The 20,435-nt window shown below is 36.8% G+C and overlaps 1 protein-coding gene across 22 annotated transcripts in view; it reads left to right on the plus strand.

The window, feature by feature from the left end:
* The window catches only part of INPP4B (inositol polyphosphate-4-phosphatase type II B), a 327,844-nt gene that overhangs the window by 200,215 nt on the left and 107,194 nt on the right, over positions 1 to 20,435 (plus strand). For all 22 annotated transcript variants that reach the window (XR_016465803.1, XM_090138618.1, XM_090138627.1 and 19 more), the window contains 3 exons: positions 3,918 to 4,026; positions 10,805 to 10,982; positions 16,851 to 17,063. Coding sequence is in view for 21 of the 22 variants with exons in the window: in XM_090138618.1 (XP_089994744.1) it covers positions 3,918 to 4,026; positions 10,805 to 10,982; positions 16,851 to 17,063 (500 nt within the window). In the remaining variant the exon portion in view is untranslated. The remainder of the gene's footprint in view (positions 1 to 3,917; positions 4,027 to 10,804; positions 10,983 to 16,850; positions 17,064 to 20,435) is intronic.

The raw sequence follows: 20,435 nt of genomic DNA on the forward strand, positions 1-20,435 counted from the left end.
TTTCCATGCAAATAATTATGGATTTACTCCTAGAGTAACTGACGTAAAAACAAAAAATAATTACAGTATTATCACGTTACATATTGGTGATGTTCCTCCACTTCTGGGAAGAGGAACAGAGACTTCCTATTGCCTGTTAGAACTGTACTAGTTGAGTATTTTTTTCTTTGTTTTATTGAAGAACTGTGCCTTTAAAAATTTTTACAGCGTGACAGAATATGACAGCATGACTTCTAATTCATCTAATGTTTTGAAGTTAGTTAATAACTCTAACAGAAGCAGTTACAGATTAAATTGCTGGCCACTTGTAGTCCTAATTTTATGTTTTTTCAAGAAAACCTCTCTGGGAGCAGTATTTTTATTTGCTAAGTTGTAAAGTGGAATGAAGTATGCTACTTATCTACAATTTTAGCACTACTTTATTTTGTTTTTTGTTAATTTTCTCCTTTTTGTCCTCAAATTAGAAACTGATATCAGAATTTTCTTCTGAATTTAGATATTTCTTTAAACTCTAAAACTCTCCCTTTTTCTTTAGGTGAGAATTAGATAACATTGTTCTAGCTATACTCATCTTTGGTGATTGCGAAGCATTAATAAAGATGAGAACTTGTGTTAAAATCAGGAGATGCATATATGCATACGTCTTTTAAGACTGACACCTTATTTATAGGGAACTATTTTTGTTTCCCTTCATACTACATTAATTCATCAGTATGTTTAGGATGTTTTGGTAGCATTATATTATAACTATGATGGAAGATAATTGAAGGTGATTATACTTGCCTTTTGTTGGATAAATGATTTTTGTACCTATTACTCAACATCCCATCTGTTTGGTTTAGTGCAGTAAGTTTCATTTTATGAGCACTGAAGAGCTGTGTCTTCTATTAGATATATGGTGATATATTTTTGAACAGTTTGTATCAATTGCTGCTCGTTTTGGTGTGAGCAGCACGTGGACATCAGGTTGATCTTTTTCCTCATTGGCTTTACTTGTCATGTATCAAATGGCAGCCAGAATATCACACAAGCAAATGAGCCATAAAGCAGTCATTAACCCTTATGCTTTCAGATATCTTCAGTCTGGGGATGCAAGGTAGGTCTTAATCACGTCTTATTATATGTATGCCTATGGATACTTACTGTTTTGTTCAACATGTCCAATAACAGGGTTGCTTTTACTGACCTTTGACTCAGGTTACTATACAGTACTGACATGGAATAGAATATACCTGTATGTTTAACTTTCCAGTAGGAACATCTTTGAGAAAAATAGCGTTTTACTCTAAAACAACTGTTATCTGTATCCCTATCCATTTGTTAAGCACAATTTTTTGGTCTGTTCATCATACTGCAGAACTTGAGTGTGTATATATAGTTCTGATTTTGTCCCTGTTTATACAAAAAACATACTTGTTTTAAATGAATTTGGTGCAACGTTGCCTCTGTGTCCAAGATAATCACTGCCTCCTGTGAAGGCAAGAGAGTTGTTTCAAGTTCTAAACTGAGCTTTGCTTCTAGAAATCTCTCAGCTCTTTAAACTGACCTGATTAAATCGAGGTTTGTGGAACTGTGTTGCGGTGGTTTTCCCCATGGTGCACCTGTTTTACTCAGGACATAGTGATGAGCAGGTAGTTTATACGTCTGCAAGGTGGAGGAGTTGTGACTTGGCAAGTGTCGAAGTGTTTCACTTGTATAAGGAGCAGGTGAATGTGTCTTTCCGTCAGAATAATTAGAGTGGAATATTAAAAGCCCTATTTCCTTATTTTTTTTTAATGCTTTGGTGTTGTTTTTTTCCCCTTTAAATTCTGAACTGATTATTTGAGGGGAAGCTCTTCTTTTCTTTTCCCACTCCTGCTTCCCAATATCTATTAATTTTTAGTTTCTGTGGAGCATGCTGACAATATTGATATAGCTCCTATCACTCTTAGCGACTTTTTAAGCTTTGTCTCCGCTGTGGAATGTTGTCAACACTTGTCTTTTCTTGACGTGGGTGATGGTTCTGAGTCAGTGGAATATTCCTGTACCAGTACACTTGTGCTGACAGTGCATACCTTTCATGAGGAGCTGCACTGGTGTGTAAATGGAGCACATCACAAGCAATTTTTCCCAAGAATGCACCACTTTCCAACGCAGGGTATTCTGGAGGGTGAGAGGTAGAACAACCCATGCCCATCACCATGGTGATAGAAGTTTTCTTTGCTGACCTTAGTCTCCCATGTTCTTTTGCATGTGGGAGGTGGCTCAGCTGATATGGATGTGTTTGCATCTGAATGAGCTGCTTCTTGACATATACTAAGAGGCTACAGTCTCAATGAATGCTACCTTCTGAGCAGATCCCCTGAGGTAGTTACAATCACTTTTGTTTTTAAAACAACTCCACAAAAGCACTAGGACACTTAGTCTTTAATCTATTTTCCTTTAGTTTTGAGTTCTCTGAAAACATATTCAGAAGCCGTTATGCAGTTAGACTGATGAGTTCATCTCTTTATTTTCAAGCCCTCTTGTCTAAACAATAGAACTGTGGAGCTCTAATAGCCCAAGATTGTGTTATTGATAAATGTCCATGAAGATTTGAAAGAATGGACTACTAAAGAATCCTGAATCTCACCTGAGGCTAAAGATATTATGTTGCTTCTCCTTTTAAGAAAGAGTTGACGAGCCACCAATTCATTAGAGTTGGAATCAGTTTGAGTGAATATGTTTTGAGATTCAGCTCTGGAAGTAAAACATAGTTCATTAACTCTGAGTCATTTTTACAGTGTTCTTCCTTCCAGCGGTATTTATCATCAGAATGCAAGAAAAGTTCTATTTTAGGAGAGAGTGAGATTTTAATTTACATTGAAAGCTTCCTTGATGAATAGAACAGTTCACAAAATAAAATTAAAAACAAAATAAAATTAAAATTAATGTTTCCTTTAGAAGAATGTTTTAAAAATGCATTAGTTTGGCCTGTGTTTTTATACCTCCGATGAATGCAGCATAATACTGCTTAGTGCAAATGGGAATTCAAACTTTAAAGAGTGATTGTGGATGGAACTGTCCTCATCTTCATTCTCTCAATTGCAAGCCCCAGATGAGAGGCTGTTTCTAAAAAAGCATTGCATCTCCCGTTCTGTAAGCATACATCCATAGAAAAAACATTGTGCATATCATTACACACAGAGTAACAACAGATTCTCACATTCAACAGCATATTTATTTCACATCTTGGTAACTTTTCAGGTGAAGACAGTTACCGTGTTTATAAGCATACATAAAATTAAAAAGTGATTGAAAATGAGTCTTGAATGCAATGTCAAGAAGGTTGTTATATCTGAAAGTAGAAGCTAAATAAATTCAAACTAGAAGCAGAGAGGAAGTTTTTACTGGTCGGTTTGAGTAGTACTCTGGGGATGAAAAAGAATTTACTGTCACTTGAAGTCTTTAAATCAAAATTACTTGAAAAAAAATAAGTTTGCTCAACCATCAAGACATAAGCTTGATGCAGCAATCATTAGCTGTAATTCTATAACCTGTATCAGGTAGTCAGACTATTTCATCACATTGATCTCCTGACTCTGAAATGCATGAATCTGTGCATTTCAGCATGACTGCAGTTTAAATAATGGAAGATGTAATGAAGTGAAATACACAAAGGACCAATTTACTTTGTAGCTCTGTAAACTGCAGAACCAGAGTATTTTTCTTTATTGTGGCATATAATTTAGACATAGTAATAAATCAGGTAAACTTTCTAATGTGTGCAGGTGGCTGTGTAGAAAGATGGATTAGCTCCTGGGCCTTCTTGAGACACAGATTCTTGATTATTCCTTGGAAATAGTAGACTTATTCTCTTCGTATTGTAGAGTAGATTAGTGTTGCCATGCTCTGGGCATAGGTTCACACAACTCTCTGCTTGTCTCTTCTTGTTCCAGATGCTCTGTATGATGTAATCACCGTGGGAGCCCCAGCAGCACATTTCCAGGGATTTAAGAATGGTGGACTCCGAAAACTGCTGAGTAAATTTGAGGCAGAAAGGCGAAAGTAAGTATTTCTATAATGACTAAGCAAGTATTGTTAAATCTGCATTTTAATGTTAGTTACAAAACAATTTCTCCCTGCTGGATGCATGAAAAAATTAAAATCTAGTACAACTGGGTAAGCATTCATTCATAAAACTACAAGGCTACAAAACTGTAGCACGGTTTACCTGTAGTGCCAAGGTTTATTTTGGACACAAATGCTAAGCAGTGAAATTTTCTTCCCATGTTTCAGGGAGCCTGAGGAATACCTGTGCTAGAAAGCATGCTGTTCAGAATGAGGCATCTCTTCTGTAATATTTGAGCCCAAGTAGAAAATAGCTATAGACAACTTTTCAATAAAGAAACAGTAGCTTGTGGTACGATCTTCATTTCTGACAGCCTTGGGCATGTGAGCCAAAATACTTTTCAGCACCCCTGTGAAGTATATCAGTATGTATTGGTTTTTTGTCATAAAATCCAAATGACACTAAGTAAAGGTAAAGGCCTGAACTAAGATACCCATTAGCTTTAAGTTAAACCTTAAGCATGTACAGCAGTGTTAGTTAAATGTCTTGCTAACAAAGTATTAGCCGTGTATGTTTGTTGCTATGGCTGCCAAGTTTTGAGCAGGCACAGCTCTCACTGGCAGCACTGTCTTTAGGGTGATGTAACTAGAAAGACTGTGTCACTATCCGTTCAGATTCTTCACAGGAAAAGAATCTGAAGTCGTACTGACACACTTAAATTTGAGCTCTGACAATGGGGGAGTGCAGCTTCTAGCAAATTGCTTGCTAATCCTGAAGGAGAGATCACTTAGCATATGAATTTTCACAAGATAGAATGAAGAATTTCCAAAAGTCGTCTTCCTTTCTGTCTTTGAGGAGCTCTCAAGGGAAATTCAGTTGGGCCAAAAAATGAGTGGAAGCAAGCTCTGAATATAATTTTGCTTATTTGAAAATTTAAAATTGGGGATATTTTAAATAGTTACTCGTAAGGGCCATTGTCATTCTTACCATGGAGAAAATTCTTTTGCTGTGGCAATAACGGGTTTTGTATGTGACTGTTTATTTAGCCTCTCTGGGATGCTTTGAGGATGCTTAGCATTTCTGGGGGCAGACTTTACAATTTAAATTTCCTGTTCTACAATTGAAGCAGCTTTTCTGAAGCTATGAGTGAAGAAAGAAGTGATACCTTGAGATATCAGTCAGAATATAAAATGAGCAGGGAAAAATGCATATTTAGCTGCTTTTTCCTCTAGGCTAACTGAGCTGAAGACCTGGGGAAAGATGTGGGAAGAGATTATTCCTCAATCCACTCCTGGTAACTTTCAAGACGACATTGTCAGTGTCCATGTGATGGAACGTCTTGCATGTCTTTGACCTTCAGGCTGATTGGTAGAACAAAGTATTGAAATATTCAACATTGTCAACATATCACAAAATATTCCCTTCTCAAATCTGGGCTCGTGGAATTATCAGACAGCAGGAAGCGTTAACTGGTAGCAAGGTTATATCACCCTTTACAAGATGTAATTACGTTAGCAATTGCCAGATTAAAAGGAATGTGTAATAGATATATCTGTTTGAAGATGAGCGTGGATTTCTGTTGCATATAATACAGATCACTGGGCAGACCAAACGGAAGAGAAGGTTTTTTGTAAAAAATACTTATTAAAAATGTAGTATTTAAATGAATTCTTTTGATAATTGCAAGCAGGTAAGACTAGAAAATAAATGTAAAAATCATTTTAAGTAAGCAAGTTTCAGTTGAAAAACTGGAAAGAAGATCCAGTTGTAAAACAGCACTTAATCATATGTGATCTAAAGTCAGTTGCATTGCTTTATAACCCATTCATAATCTGTACAATTCTGTATCTTCAGCAAAGTTGCAGATAAGTGGCTTCAACACTATAAAAGTTAGGCATGTCTTCAATGTATGTCTGTAGGTTGTCTGTTCTTTTGGTAGTTCTCAGTGAACTTCATAAGAACTTCATAAGTAAGAACAGGAGATACTTTTAAGTCATATTTTGCTGTGAGACCATTTAAATTCAAATAACTGAAATGTGCTGATTAAGGTATGCTAAATCACTGCAAAGCAATTAAAATAATTATCTGTGTATGATATACATTTATTTAGGGTTTTTTCATGACTGCTGCTTTTTACTTTTTTCCTTCTTTCTAGCTAAAAGAGAAAGTAAATCGGTTGTTCAGATTCAGTCTTCTGTAAGCCTGATAATTACTTTTCCTTCCAGCAAATGGAAGGACTTGTCTTATGATTGGTCTAGAAAGCAAAGCAAATTTAGAGAGCTCAGTTGTGCAGCAACAGTAAAAGCAGGTGTTCTGTAAGTTATACCCATGTTATACCTCTCTGTTTTAAGGGTTCATAAATCACTTTCAGGGTACATCAGGGATGTTTTTTCTTATAATCATAAGTCTAAGATATTTTAATATTTTAATGCCCAAGTGCTAACCATCAAGAAAAACAGAAATGTTCCAGCTGCATTAGATGTTGTAATTCACTATGGTTTTTTACATAGTTTCTAGCAAGATCTTTATAACTGATCCCTCATTAAATTAGCAAAAACTTAAAGAAGTAATACAAATGTGTTGTATTTTTGTTTGGATTTTTTGGCCATAATTAGTTTGAGTTTGAACTAAGAGGATTTTTTCTTGTTTGACGAGGTTTAGATAAATGACTTTCCTAACTTCTTTCACTAACTTACTTGCCAACAGAGGTTTTATTAAAGCTGAGATCTTCAGGGCTCCTATACATGAATTTCATAACGTTCAACCATTTCTATTCTCCAAGGAATCTGAAATAAAATTGCTTCATAGGAAAGCCCAGAGATGTTAAAATAAAGATGATTTGTGTTTGGGCTAACTTGAATCTTGATTCTCAAGGGAAATCATAACTTGTAGTGTACAGTACTTTTCACAGAGATGTTCTTTGCTCATTTTTTCTCTCTTTTCGTATGTACATGTGTGTAGATATGTGTATGTAAAAGAATGTCAGCCTTCATGGAGATGAACATTTTTTTAGACTGACCAAACCTATCTATGTAGTAAGGTTGTTGGAAGTGTTACAGAGAAACTTCCATAGTTCATGTACTATTCATTGGTATAAACATTATATCTGAACATTTTTCAGCCGCTAGTCTCTCTGAACAGAACTTCTTGATGCATTTCCTTAAGGAGGCCTGAAAGAAGGGTAGTGTGGACTGGAAAATGAATGGGGGAGGGGGGGTTTAGAGATTCTTTGCATGTGAAGGTTAGAAAGGATTTCCTTTGGAAAGCAAGAAATTATATCAGGGTTCCAGGTGTGATGGGGAGAGAACAGATTCATGACTTTGTCAATCTTTCTCTGTGGAACAAAAGAGGAGGACAACACGTCTTAAACAGTGTCCTCCAGATGTGGAGGCTGCCAGGAAAAGACTACACTGAAAGATGTCATTTATTCTCAGTTTTGTGGTGAAGTATAATAGCTTTTGTCTTCTGCTAAAATTCTTGCTCAGTTACCCTGGATAAGGTTCTTCCCTATGTTAAGGATTATTTTATCTTTCCATTAGCTCAAAGATACAGAAAAAACAATTTGAAGAAATACAGAAGGCGTTTCCTAGATAGTCATGCTTCCCTGACTACCTTCCTAGGAAGATTCAGTTTGAGCATGAATTCAGTGGAAGGCTGATGAAGGGTGTCATGACTTCTGTTTTCACTGAAACATGTCCCATTATCGATTAAAGTCAGTTATTTAATGTTACTTTAAGAGGAATTAAGAGGTACTAGAAGAGCAGCAAGAGATGCCCTGTGTGTACAGGCTTGTTCATTGCTTCACGGATAGGATTGGTAGAAATCCAGATTTCATCAAAGAAAATGGATTGAATGGAGACAGTGAATTTCTGAATTGTCAAGAGAATCTTTAGGAAAAAAAAAAGCCATTACTGGGACATGTAATCTCTCTCAGGACTGCTTTCAAGACCTCAGTACTGATCATATGATTTGTTTTCAGATGCAGTAAATTTTCCTAGTTTTTTTTCTTTTTTTCTTTAATGCAGTCAGTTGGATTTTGATAGGACAAGGGGGAATAGTTTTAAGTTCAAGGAGGGAAATTTTTGACTGGTTGTCAAGGGGTAGTTCTTCACAGAGTGTGGTGAGGTGCTGGAACAGGCAACCTGGTCTAGTACCAAATCTGGAGGTTGGTGGCCGTGTGTGTGGCAGGGGGGCTGGAACTTGATAATTCTTGGGGTCCTTTCCAACCCAAGCTGTTCTATGATTCTAAATCATAGCTTTAGATGGGATACATGTGATGCTTTAAAACAAGCCTCTGTACTGGTAGCTTTTGTAAGGTACGTAAGCTTGAGATTACATGGCAAGAGATGTTTTTTGTTGTGTATTTTTAAACTGTATTCTGGAAGTTATCTTCTGCAGTTTCTATTTTGAAAAATGTGAAATGTTCATTGTTAAAAGACTTTAAGCCAGTCGCAGATGGTGATAATTTAACTTAGTCACACAAATGACTCAGTTAACAGCAGGAGTATAGAGTTACCCGGAGTGTCATAAAAATTTAGACACTTAGCATATTGTCGTATTTATTTTCAGGCAAGAACTTTGTTAGTTCAAAGTTGAAATTGCAGATTTCGTTGACATATTCTTTATAAAAATTACATGATGTTGTCATTAAAGCCATTCAAAAACTGAAATGACCGCTGAAAGTCATGTGTTTGTAGTAATGAGTACCAATACATGAAATACATTTTATATGCTGAGTGAAGGCTTTGAAACCTAACCCGTGATACACTGCTATAGACTGGCAAAAGGTAATATTTGTCCAATATTTTACTTAATATTTCAAGGATAGATTTTTGTATTGCTTCTGATTTCTTACACTGAGCCTGCCTGTGTGATCTTTACCCTAATGCAGAAGTTTCTTCTTGTTGTTCCCTTTGTCTAGTTTCAACAGGAATTTCAACCATATGTTGGATGGGCAGCAGCTTTAAAGCTGCTTTGAAGTTGTATTACTTGCTGTCGTGTATGTTGCTATGGCACCTCAGTTCCAGAGGTATTTATTTAAAAGGAAACTCATTTTATTCAGTTAGAAACTTCAAACATCCCTTAACATGTTGTACAGGAAAAATAACAGCTCGCTTTCTTTGGACATGTAGCTTTTCTGCTGCGACATTCACTGAGGCATGGGAGATCAATGGAAAAGATCTGGTAATTAAGGGCTGAGGAGAATCCCAGAAAGGAATATGTATACAGTGAGCTTGGTAAGTGTTAGCCAAATTCAGCCTGCAAAAAAAGGCTGTTTGATAAAGAGAGGGAGAAGTCAGAAGGAGTGCTCAGAGATGATTCAGTGCTGTGAAGTATCAAGACTTTTAAGACAATTAATATAGACAGTTGTTCTTGAGTGTTGAGTGGATGCACAATAATTCTGACGTGACTGGCAGTGTTGCCTCCTTGAGGGCAGAGCTGTGACCATTTCCTTAGTTCTTACAAAGAATTTTTTTTTTCTTACAAAACTAAGACAGTTTCTACAGTCCTTTTTGTTGAGCACTGCAGAATTCTGCTCTGCATTTGGTAGTCAGTAACTAGTTCAATGGACTTTGAATTAGGAACTTAGTAATTTTGATGTGGTTGGTAGCATAACTGATCACAGCAGAGCTTCACTGGCTTAAATACCATGCATCCTGATTACCTCTACAAAAAATTATATTTTAAAATGTAGGCATTAGTGACAAAATTAGGATTTAGTGTTGTGTAATTTGGGACAGTAGCTCAGCAAAGTGTCTAAGGAAGATGCTTATTTTTAAGACTTCGAATCCATTCTTACTTGCAAAATGGTTTATGTGCTTTAGATTCTGTGGAAGTTGCTTCATTTGAATCTGTGTGCATGTCCTTTATTGAATTAAATTTAATTTCTTATTTATAGAAAGCTAACAAGGGGGAACTGGAAGGGATACTGAAGGGGAAATGGGAGAGAAGAGTTCTGAAAAAGGGCTGAAATGAAAAGCAACAATCAGTGAAGTTCCAAAGACTACACAAGTGTAAAAATTCAGGTCTTGATCAGTGAAGAAATTGGGGGGAGGTGAGGGGGGGTTATGGGCATAAAGGTGTGGAAGAAAAGACACAAGAAGAAAGATGAGAGATGCATACTGAGGCAGCTGGGGATGCTCTGTCATTGATAATGTTCCAGGAGTTGCTTGGTGATGTAATTAAATACATATTAATGAGTGTAATATAGCCAGCTAGGCATTTTGTGCATGGGCTATTGGAATGGCCTGACATCTGTTTTTTTTTAATCCATTAGGTCCTGTTACTCCTCTTCCTTGAGCTCTCCACTGAGTAGTTAATCAAATAAAATCTGTTGAAGGCATGAATAAATTAGGAGTGAAATACACTGTGCACCCAGGTCTTGTTTGCTGTGCCTTTTTTTTCTCCACCAGTAGGAATATACTCTGCCTAAAAATGGTATTTTGGAATAATGAGATGAAAGGATAATGTATAATTAATAAATATTGGGGAAAAAAAACAATGACAAAAGGATGACTTTTGAAAAGGAAAAATAAGCATTACAGAGTAAGTGCAGTAGTTTGTGAACAGTTAAAAGGAAAGCAGAAAGTTTGGTTGTCTGAATTAATGTCCCCTGATGTTCAAATGAAGACTTTAAAGGAGGAAGAGTTTCAGTGATAACAGTCAATTTTTGGTTTCCGTCATTCTTACGATATCTATTAAAATTTCTTAGCACATTAATCACAGTAGTAGCAGAAATCATTTTGATGTGCATCTATCTTTCTGTTGTTACAGTACTGGATACCAGTGTATTTACTATTCACCTGAAAACACAGCTAAGGCAAAAGAAGTTCTCAGCAACATCAATCATCTACAACCTCTCATATCAAGCCATGCAGACCTTCTGCTTAATTCTGCAAGCCAGCATTCTCCGGACAGCTTGAAGAACTCTTTAAAGATGCTTTCAGAAAAAGTAAGATTCAAATCTTTGCTGCAGTGGAAAATGAAATAACCAAGTCTGTAGCTGCAGGGGCTTTTTTTCCAGCATAAGTTGCATTTCATAGCATTTAAAATAAGCTTCAAAATGTTGTCATCAAAAAAAGGAAAAAAAAAATACATTATCTTGCCTTTCTGCAGGTATTCATGTAGAAAACTAATGGAGCTTATAAGAGTTGGCATTATTTGAAAGTAATTAATGTAATTAATGTAATTTCATGTGTCTTTGTTAGCCTCTTGTGGTCACATAATAGGGTTTATCAAAAATAGATCATTGTAAATAATTTTGTGGGATGATAAACTGTAATATTTCTCCTTCTGTGATACTTCAACTGCCTATGGGAGGTAGTTCAAGCTAGTGCACAAAGGTGAGAATAATAGCATGACCAGGCATGATGCAGTTTGGAAGGACAAGTTGGAACTAGAAGGTCTCAATTTTAGTCGTCCTTGTCCTATTATTTTCTTCTGTAGCTGTAGGCACCTCCTCATCTTAGGTTCTTCAGCTCTAAATTAAGGAAGATACTATTTTCCACCTGTCTCACAGAGGGATTTTGGAGATTAGCTTAAGTCTCCAAAGTACTTCTAAGCATATGTTTCTCTACAAAAAATGTTAAGTGCTACAGCTATAACCAATGGGGTTTTAAAATTTTCCTGTTGCTTCATGGGCCCTACCTTCTGTAATGTGATCTCAATATGACTTAATAGCACGATCAATAATCATTTCAATATATCTTCATCTACCGGGAAGTGACAACCCCTGTGGTCTGTTGAGCTGTTACCCCAGCAGTACGTTGTTCAGTGTGAGAGTTTCAAATCTCCATATTAAGCTCAGCCACATACTGTGATGGCATTGCACTGGAGCCACAGGGGTGACAAATGTTGCTCTTGGTTATAGATGTGTAAATCCACAGTAACTTTAGGAGAAGTGGAGTTGCTGCAAATGTGAGGGATATATAGGAAAGGAGAACTTGGCCTGAAAATAAAAGGGAGGAATTCATTTCGTTATAGCCTGTGTGTACCTTTTACATGTAAGCAAGAAATCTTCTGTTACTTAAATTGATGACCATTTTCAAGTTAAGAAGCTGTTTGAACAAGCTGGGAAAAAAAATATTTGTAATTACATTTCTCAAATTTGTTCGAAAGTGTGTCATTTTCAACTCAAGGCAATATTAAGCATCATATAAAGACTGACTATTTCCAAACATTAGGTAGCAGTAAAATGTGAGTTACAGCCAAGTAATTTTATTAGAAATGGAAGGACCGGCTGCATGCATTGGAAGTGAAAATAATTTCACCCCTTATTTTATTGACCTTATTCTCTAATATTTCTATCATGGTTTTACTTCTCCGTGTATGATTTGGAATTTACTGTACAGTTTTTTTCTGAGACTAATCTTTTATCAGCACTTTCTGTTAATTGATTTAAAAAGCCATTAGCTGTTGACAAGTGTATCAGCATTTGCAGCTTGCAGAAGGTTTGATACATTCATTTTCCAGCTATGCCTATCTTTATTTACAGAAATACTCTTTAGTCAAGTATCTAAAGGAACTTGAAAGTTTGCATTTCTTTGTATGTGCTTGTTTTGTGGCTTCAGTAAAATTCTATAAATAGTGATGTTCTGCAAATTTGGCTGTATTTAACTGTAAGAAAATATAGCTAAATGTTGATAGCTGTTAAACCAGTGGAATCTTTGAATGGAATTTAATTACAGTAGAATTTTAGTTTCTATATAAAAAAAAAAAAAACCAACAGACTTCCATACCAACTTATTTTTCTAAAACGCATTCTTCCCTATAAAACATTTACATCTAAATGAAATTACTTAAACTTTTCAGAGAGTTACCTAATATGCATCATAGTCATAGTAGGCATTCCTGACTTAACATTGTCCGGTGCTTACGACTTTCTGAAACTCAAAGCTTTTTTTTGAATTTGCCATTCCTGATGCAGAAACCTGGTATGATCTCAAACAGGCTGTGGTAGGGGAAGAGAGAGGCAAGACTTCAGCAAAACCATGGTATTGTCATTTCTAATGACAGACAAGTAGTTTGGGCTGTTCTGACAGGAACTATAGAATTGCCACAAAAAGTAGCTCCACTGTTACTGTGTGAGAGAAGACAATTCTGCAGTTAAAACTTTACGTCATTTTTATAGAAGATGGATATGGTTTGGTAGCGACGGTGCTTAGACTGTGTTCTCTAAGTGTGTACCATTCGGAGGCTGGAAGTGCAAAACAACAAAATTGTCTTGCAGTTAATTTCGAGACAATGAGGCAGTCCTGAAGGTCTACAAATAAGAAAATGGTCTGAATTTAAGTAGCCTTTCCCTCAGGTACTAAATTAGTGGAGAGGCAAAACAGGTCTGATAAAATTGCCTGAGAGTTAAATAGTATTGATTGTGCCTAATCACAGAAGAATCTCAAATTAAGTCCAGAAGAAGTCCTGATGCTAACTCAAAAATACACGACTTCATGTTTCTAAGGTTGTTATTTTAAAACCTTCTGAGTTTTAGTTGCAGCGAATTTTCATGCATTCTCTGTTTAGCCATTAGGGATCAAATGCTGAGAGACATGTGACACTTCATTCTGGAGAAGGCTGAGAGGGGATCTCAAAACAATCTAAAATGCAGCAGTCAAGCTGATGGGGATGGTCTCTTTTTCAATTACATCAACAATAGGACAAGGGAAATGTGCAGAAACTGGAACCCAAGCAGTTCAATAGGGAAGAATTTCTTAACTCTGAGTGATGAAGCCCTCAAACAAGCTGCTCAGAAAGGTTGTGGGGTCTCCTTCTCTGGAGATATTCAGGACACATCCATATACCTTCCTGAGTGACCTACTGTAGGTGAAGCTGCTTTAGCAGAGGGATTGGTCTACATCTCTAAAGGTTCCTTCCGACCCCTATGATTCTGTGATCAAGAAGAGTTTTTTTTCTGAAAACAGCAGAAGAGCAGAAAGTTCTCATGCAGGTGTCCAACCTCAGCAGCTAAAGCTTTAATGACATAAAACATTATCAATTCTTCAGAGCATTGTGGTCTAAATGTCAGTTGGCTTAAGAGGGCTATAGAGGCAGAAAACCAAGGAAAAAGAATAGTTTGAGTAAAGGCACAAAAGTGAAGTAAGTACTAGTCAAAAGGGACTGGATAAAAACACTGGGAAGGAGTGCAGAAACTGGGGGAAAGATTTCCAGGAAGATAGAGGCTAACACTTAGAACTTAAGGGCATTTGTTTTCATTGAATCATTAAATGGTTTGGTTTGGAAGGGACCTTTAAGATCATCCACTTCCAACCCCCCTGCTTTAGGCAGGGACACGTCCCACTAGATCAGGTTGCTCATAGCCTCATCCAGTCCGGCCTTGAATGCATCCACAACCTCACTGGGCAACTTGTTCCAGTATCTCACCACTAACACAGTAAAGAATTTCTTACTAGTATCTTGTTTAAATCCTCTTCAAGTTTAAAACTGTTTTCCCTTGTCCTGTTGCACTTCTAAAAAGTCCCTTTCCAGCTTTCTTGTAGGCTCCCTTCAGGTACTGGAAGGCTGCTATAAGACCTGTGTCTGTCTTGTGTTGGGTGCTCCAGAACTGGATGCAGTATTCCAGGTGCGGTCTCATGAGAGTAGAGTAGAGGAGCAGAATCACCTCCCTTGACCTGCTCATGATGCAACCCAGGATACGTTTGGCCCTCTGGGTTGCCAGCTCATGTTGAGTGTTCCATCAACCTGTGGAACCATTCTCCTGTTCTTTTCTTTTCTTTTCTTTTTTTTTTTCTTGTTTTTTTTTTTTTCTCCTGGCTCTGTCTTCTGGACTTTTCATAAGAAGCATGGAAGAGTTGAAGGAAGCTTAGCTAGGCAGTCTTTATTTCTACTATTTCCTAGCTCTGTGTAACTGCTTGTTTAGGCTCATCACTCTACAGGCATATATTTTCTGTGTGCTTGTTTATTTAAGATGTGCGTGCAAAGGTAGTTCACTGTCTGAAGCTGTCCAGTAAATAGTAAATCAACTAAATCCCACTGATAGGGTAAATAAATTCAAATGATTATGGAGTGGAAGGAATGAGAAACAGTACTTCATTGTCTCCTGTGAACCAAAGCCCCCTAAGCAGAGATAGGAGGTACAGTAGCCTGTGGTAAATTGGCAGGGTGCATGCTGTCCCATCTCAGACAGATTAAGTCTGATGACCATTGCTGAAGTAACTAAAATTGACTCCCCCAGCTGTCTCTGCTTTGCTTGTGATTGCTGCCATGCAATGGAAAGCAATTTGTGCTTGTGCCTCACTCTCTCTGGTTCAATTGGTTGCATCAGCTGATGGTGTGAATGGGCCAGCACCCTTAAGAGAAATAGTGAAAACAGGGCCCTGTGTGTATGACAGCAGGAGGTGGGTGTGCATGGCAAACACTGAGTGTGGGGAACCAGCGCTCTTCAAAAGGCAGTTCTTGAAGGTTGTCAGTCTAAACTAAAAGTTGAGAGTCACAGTCTTATACTAGGATAAAAAAAAAAAAAGTTGACCAAGAGCACACCCTTGTAGGGTAAGATCTGTTTTATGCTTTTCTGCATGCCTTTGTTGTACTGAAGATACGTAAAAACTCATGCAGTGAGGATTTTCCATTCTAGTTGGCACAAGTCTCATTCTAGTGACACAGCATGTTGTAATAATATGATCTACAATCCTCTCTTACTTTTTAAAACCCGTTTATTATGGGGTCTCCAAAAGTCTTTTGCGTTGTGATACAGCAGAATTAGTGCAATGTGAAATGCTAACTTATATTCACATCCCTGAATTAATCTGTCTGAGATATCACACTCCATATTGCAACTTGATTGTAACTTGAGAATGACTTAGAAAATAACAGTTGAATGGTTTATGCTGTTACATAGAGACAAAGGCTGGAGATGCTGAAGACCATATGCAGAAAGGATGAATGTTATCATTTTTACTTGTTGTTGTTTTGGTAGAAGGAAATAATGCAGGGAGATTGGAAGTTTTTAAAAATAAGATGAACTTTGATCTGTTATAGTCAAAAAGGAGAACTTACAAATGTTAGACTGATTGTCGATAAGTAACATCTTGTTGTAATAATAACAATTCTATAATATAATAATTGTGTAATATTGTTATAATTATATAATAAGTAACATCTTATTGTTATAATTGTATTGAGCCTGAAAAATTCCTTCAAGGGTTCATTCCTTTCTTTAAAAGTCTGGACTGATACCTATAGGTATCACAACTTGTACTTGGAAATACTGCTTTTGCAGGTACTTGAATTTCAACAGTGTAGAGTGGAGTGTTGTTTATTTAAGGAGATCTCAGCCCAAGGAGGCTGTGGATGCCCCATCCCTGGAGGCATTCAAGGCCAGGCTGGATGTGGCTCTGGGCAGCCTGGTCTGGTGGTTGGTGACCCTGCACATAGCAGGGGGGTTGAAATTAAATGATCATTGTGGTCCTTTTCAACCCAGGCCATTCTATGATTCTATGATTTCTTAATCAGATTTTGTCTGACATCTGTAAATGATTGAGAAGTAGTTGGATACTCTTAGAGCTGGTCTCGTTGCTCGTTGTTGCAGGCAAAATTTGAAGCTTAAATAAAACAGGATTGTATGAAAAGTTGATAATTTCTAATATAAATACTTTGCTGTTGTGTTAGTCAATTCTTAGAGCGGTAAGAATGTGATGTCATATAAACTCTTGAACTGTTCCTTATTTCTTGCTGTTTTTTGCTTTCTGTTCCTTGGGCTGGCCAGAAGCACAGACTTCCCTTTCTAAGCATAATTCGCTGTTGTAATTTTTTAATGCTCTGTTACATTATTTGTCCTAACCTTGTATTCATTTTTCTTTATCTCTAGACAGAGTTGTTTGTGCATGCATTTAAGGATCAGCTGGTCAGAAGTGCCCTTTTAGCACTATATACAGCCCGACCCAGCTGTGTCCTCAAGAAACCAGCTGTGCCTAGAAACAGTGCAGAAGAGGGGGATGACCTAAAGCATCAGGATCATCCATCTCAGGTTAAAAGACAGGACTCTATACCCCATCATTCTGAATATGATGAGGAAGAGTGGGTAAGTAGCTGGAATACTTTTGACTGGTATTGAATCCCAAACCCTAAAAACAAGCATAAACAAATGGAAGCCCTAGTAAGTTTGTCACACTTTGTTAGGGAAGTAATTCAAAAGTATTAAATAATATTTTTCAAATATATTTTGAGTTGCTAGAATTTAAAAATGATATACTTCCCTAAAACTAACTTGAATGAGTTTCCTACTTGAGTTCTTTTTCTTGATTAGACAGATTTAAGGAGGTTGAAAAGGCATACACTGATGTCGGGATTTTTTTTGGCCAAGACTGAACATAAATAGTTTCAACATGCATGAGTTAAGTCTTAGCAAAACAAAGCTGTTTTCCCATCGACTTTGTTCCTAGAAGGTATCTGAGATTGCATAAAACAAATCAAACATGGGTTTTAGATTTTAACATTCTTGGTATGTCTTTCAAAGATGTATGTTATTTGTGGCTAAGACTATGTAAATTAAATAATTTGGTAGGTGTGTTCACAAGAGATCTGCTTCTTTGTTATATATACCCCCAACTCCAGTATTTTTATTCGGTTCAGGTTCATACTTTATTCAGTTCATCACTGTATTCTCATAAATATAAAAGATTCAGACATATTAATCTATGTTGTAAATAATTAATTAACTGTGAGCTATAGTACCTACACTGGACTGGTAACTTTTATCCAAACCATAAATAAGAGAAGAATGTGACTTGAAGAGAAAAGACAATTATCTCTGTGCCCATTCATTAGGGAGACATGAGAATTAAACAATAAATAACCAACTCATTCTTTTATTTCTCTGCTGACTTTAAAACCTTGACTTCATTTTTCCTGTTTTTTTTTTTTCTGCAATCTGGCTGCTTGAACTGTCTCTCTTTACTTGAAATTTAAACCAAAATGTTTGATTGCAGCTGCCGAGGCATTCAGTAAAATAAATATCACAGTACATTTGACAAAAGGGAGAATGGAAATTTTTGTGCAAATTGTATTTTAATGTACTAATTCTGCTGTTGTGGAGAGGCTAGTTGATCTATATTTTATTATTGATTTTTTATTGACATTTTTCTGCCAGATATTTGCACCTAATTACTAAATCACAGAAATGCATTAGTTTACAGCATTGGGATTTTTTTCTTGCTGAATTACTAAAATTACCTGCTTGGTTAAATTTAAGTACATCCCTAGATATTTTCTGAGTTAATAAACTGAGTCTGAGTCAATATCAAACATTATAAATCTTAAATGTTGTCTTTTTTCTAGATTTGAAGATTAGGCGTTAGGCTTCCACTGATATTTATTCCTTTATTAAAATTCAGGTAATTAATAATGTGAGTTTTAATGATCAAGCTGACATTATTGTGTTGGAAATAGTAAGAATAATCACATATAAAATTTGAAAAAAATAATCTAGTCTGAAAGCCAGCTATAAAAGAAGAAAATTATTTGTATGCAGGGTACTATATTCTCCTTTGTTGCTTTTTTCTCCCCATTATTACCTTGAGTTGTTTTTGTAACTCAGATTTCTATTTTGCAGTTGTCCAAAATCTAAATCATGTCCAACAACTCTTTGAACTGACCCCATTCCATCTTCTTTCAAAGACTGTACTATCCCACAAACATCACAAAAATGAATTCAAAGCGCAGTACTGAAACAACTTGTGAAGATCTCCTCCTTCCCTGGCATCCAAATTTATCTGAAGGAACAGTTCCCAGTTTCTTAAGTGTGCACAGTGCCCTTTCATTGTGTGAGTGGTGTTTGCCAGAAAGCCTTCCTCTTCTCCATAGCAGTGCCGTGCTGTACCTCTGCTTTGATATCAAGTACAGATATTGATCCCAGTGTAGCTGACAGCAGCATGGATTGAGCTGTTTATATTGGTGCGCTGTATGTAGGCAGTAGTACAGCAGTGCTGTTGAAGGAAAAATATTTAACTTGAGAGTGTTAGATTGCCTCTGGATAGATACTCTCCTCTTCTCTTGCCAGCTGCTTCTGCTATCCTAGAACCTGGGAGGGAACAGAGCATGTTGTCATGCATTATACAAGAAAAGGTAGGCACGTTGCCCCTTGGAGCTGTTTCTGCTCTACATTTCTGACGGACTACCTAACGTGACTGGAGCTGCAAAGACCATAAAATATCGTTTCCAATAAATTATTTACAAATATTGGCATGGTATTCAGATATTGTTCTGAAGTACTGACCCATGTATGATACTTTCCACTCCAAAGCACAGTCATATTACGACAGGATTTTAATCACATTAGTTAAAATACTTTAATATAACATGAACATGAACCCAAGTTGCATCTCAAAAACACAGAGTCTCCATAGCACTGAGTGATGAAGTTGCTGCGTCAAGACTTTGCCCAAGTAAAGCGAGCAACAGTAGTATTGTATGTGAAAGGATACATCACAATGTCAGCATGCCATTGATTTATCCCAGTCTGCTTTGTACTGGCAGTCAAGCCTTGTTGCACATTTTTTCCCTGTCATTAGTTTGACTTCTGAGTGTAAAGAGGCAGAAATGAATGAACCAAAAACCTTATTTCTCTTGGTTCTTGACACCGCGGGAGTAAACACCCAGTTAACTCTGTGACAACTGGTGGGAAAACTGCTCTCAGGGAAGAAGCATCCTGTTGAACAATGTATGGTCTCAGCATTTTGCTGTATGAAGAAATAACAATTGTGTTCTTCCCCTTCCTAACTTCACGCAGAAGCCTTATAAGACAGATGGTGTGTGTTTTGTGTTTTAGTCTGACACGTGCTGCAAAATGGTCATTTGTGACACTTTTTATAGGCAAATGGAAAATAAATTGCTTAAGAATATGCAAGGTGAGTGGAAGGTGTGCTAGGCTACAGGAAAACATGTGAAAGGTGAGGGAGACGAAGGAATGTGAAATTTATGTATTACCCCTCATGTAAAAGAACAAGGAGTCACTTGATTTTCACTGATTGGAGAGAACAATTTTACTCAAGATGCGTTCTTTACAATGAGGCCATCTTTGATGTAGACAGTATAGTATCACAAATGATAGATACATCTCCTTGTGTCTGCATATAGTGATAACTTTGAATCACAAGAACCTTGTATCTGGAGAAAAAAGAGCTCTGGTACAACAAGCTTCTGCTCCATCTCATTTGCTCTCATGTGAAATGGCCAGATGTGTGATAATAAAAATGAGCTTTCTGTCAACAGATGTTTATGAATCTTACTTCTAAGCCCTCAGGGAATGTTTGTGTGAATATTCTATAGACATCATCTTAATGCGAGGTTAAAAGTTGGTTTACATGGAGAAGTGTTCATTCCTAAATGAACTAAAGCACTTATTTGTGTTGCTTGTGCAGTAACTCCAGATGCTTATTAAGAACTTAGCACTGTT

Source organism: Phasianus colchicus, chromosome 4, assembly GCF_987193195.1.
Source record: "Phasianus colchicus chromosome 4, bPhaCol1.hap1.1, whole genome shotgun sequence".
Classification (NCBI taxonomy): domain Eukaryota; kingdom Metazoa; phylum Chordata; class Aves; order Galliformes; family Phasianidae; genus Phasianus; species Phasianus colchicus.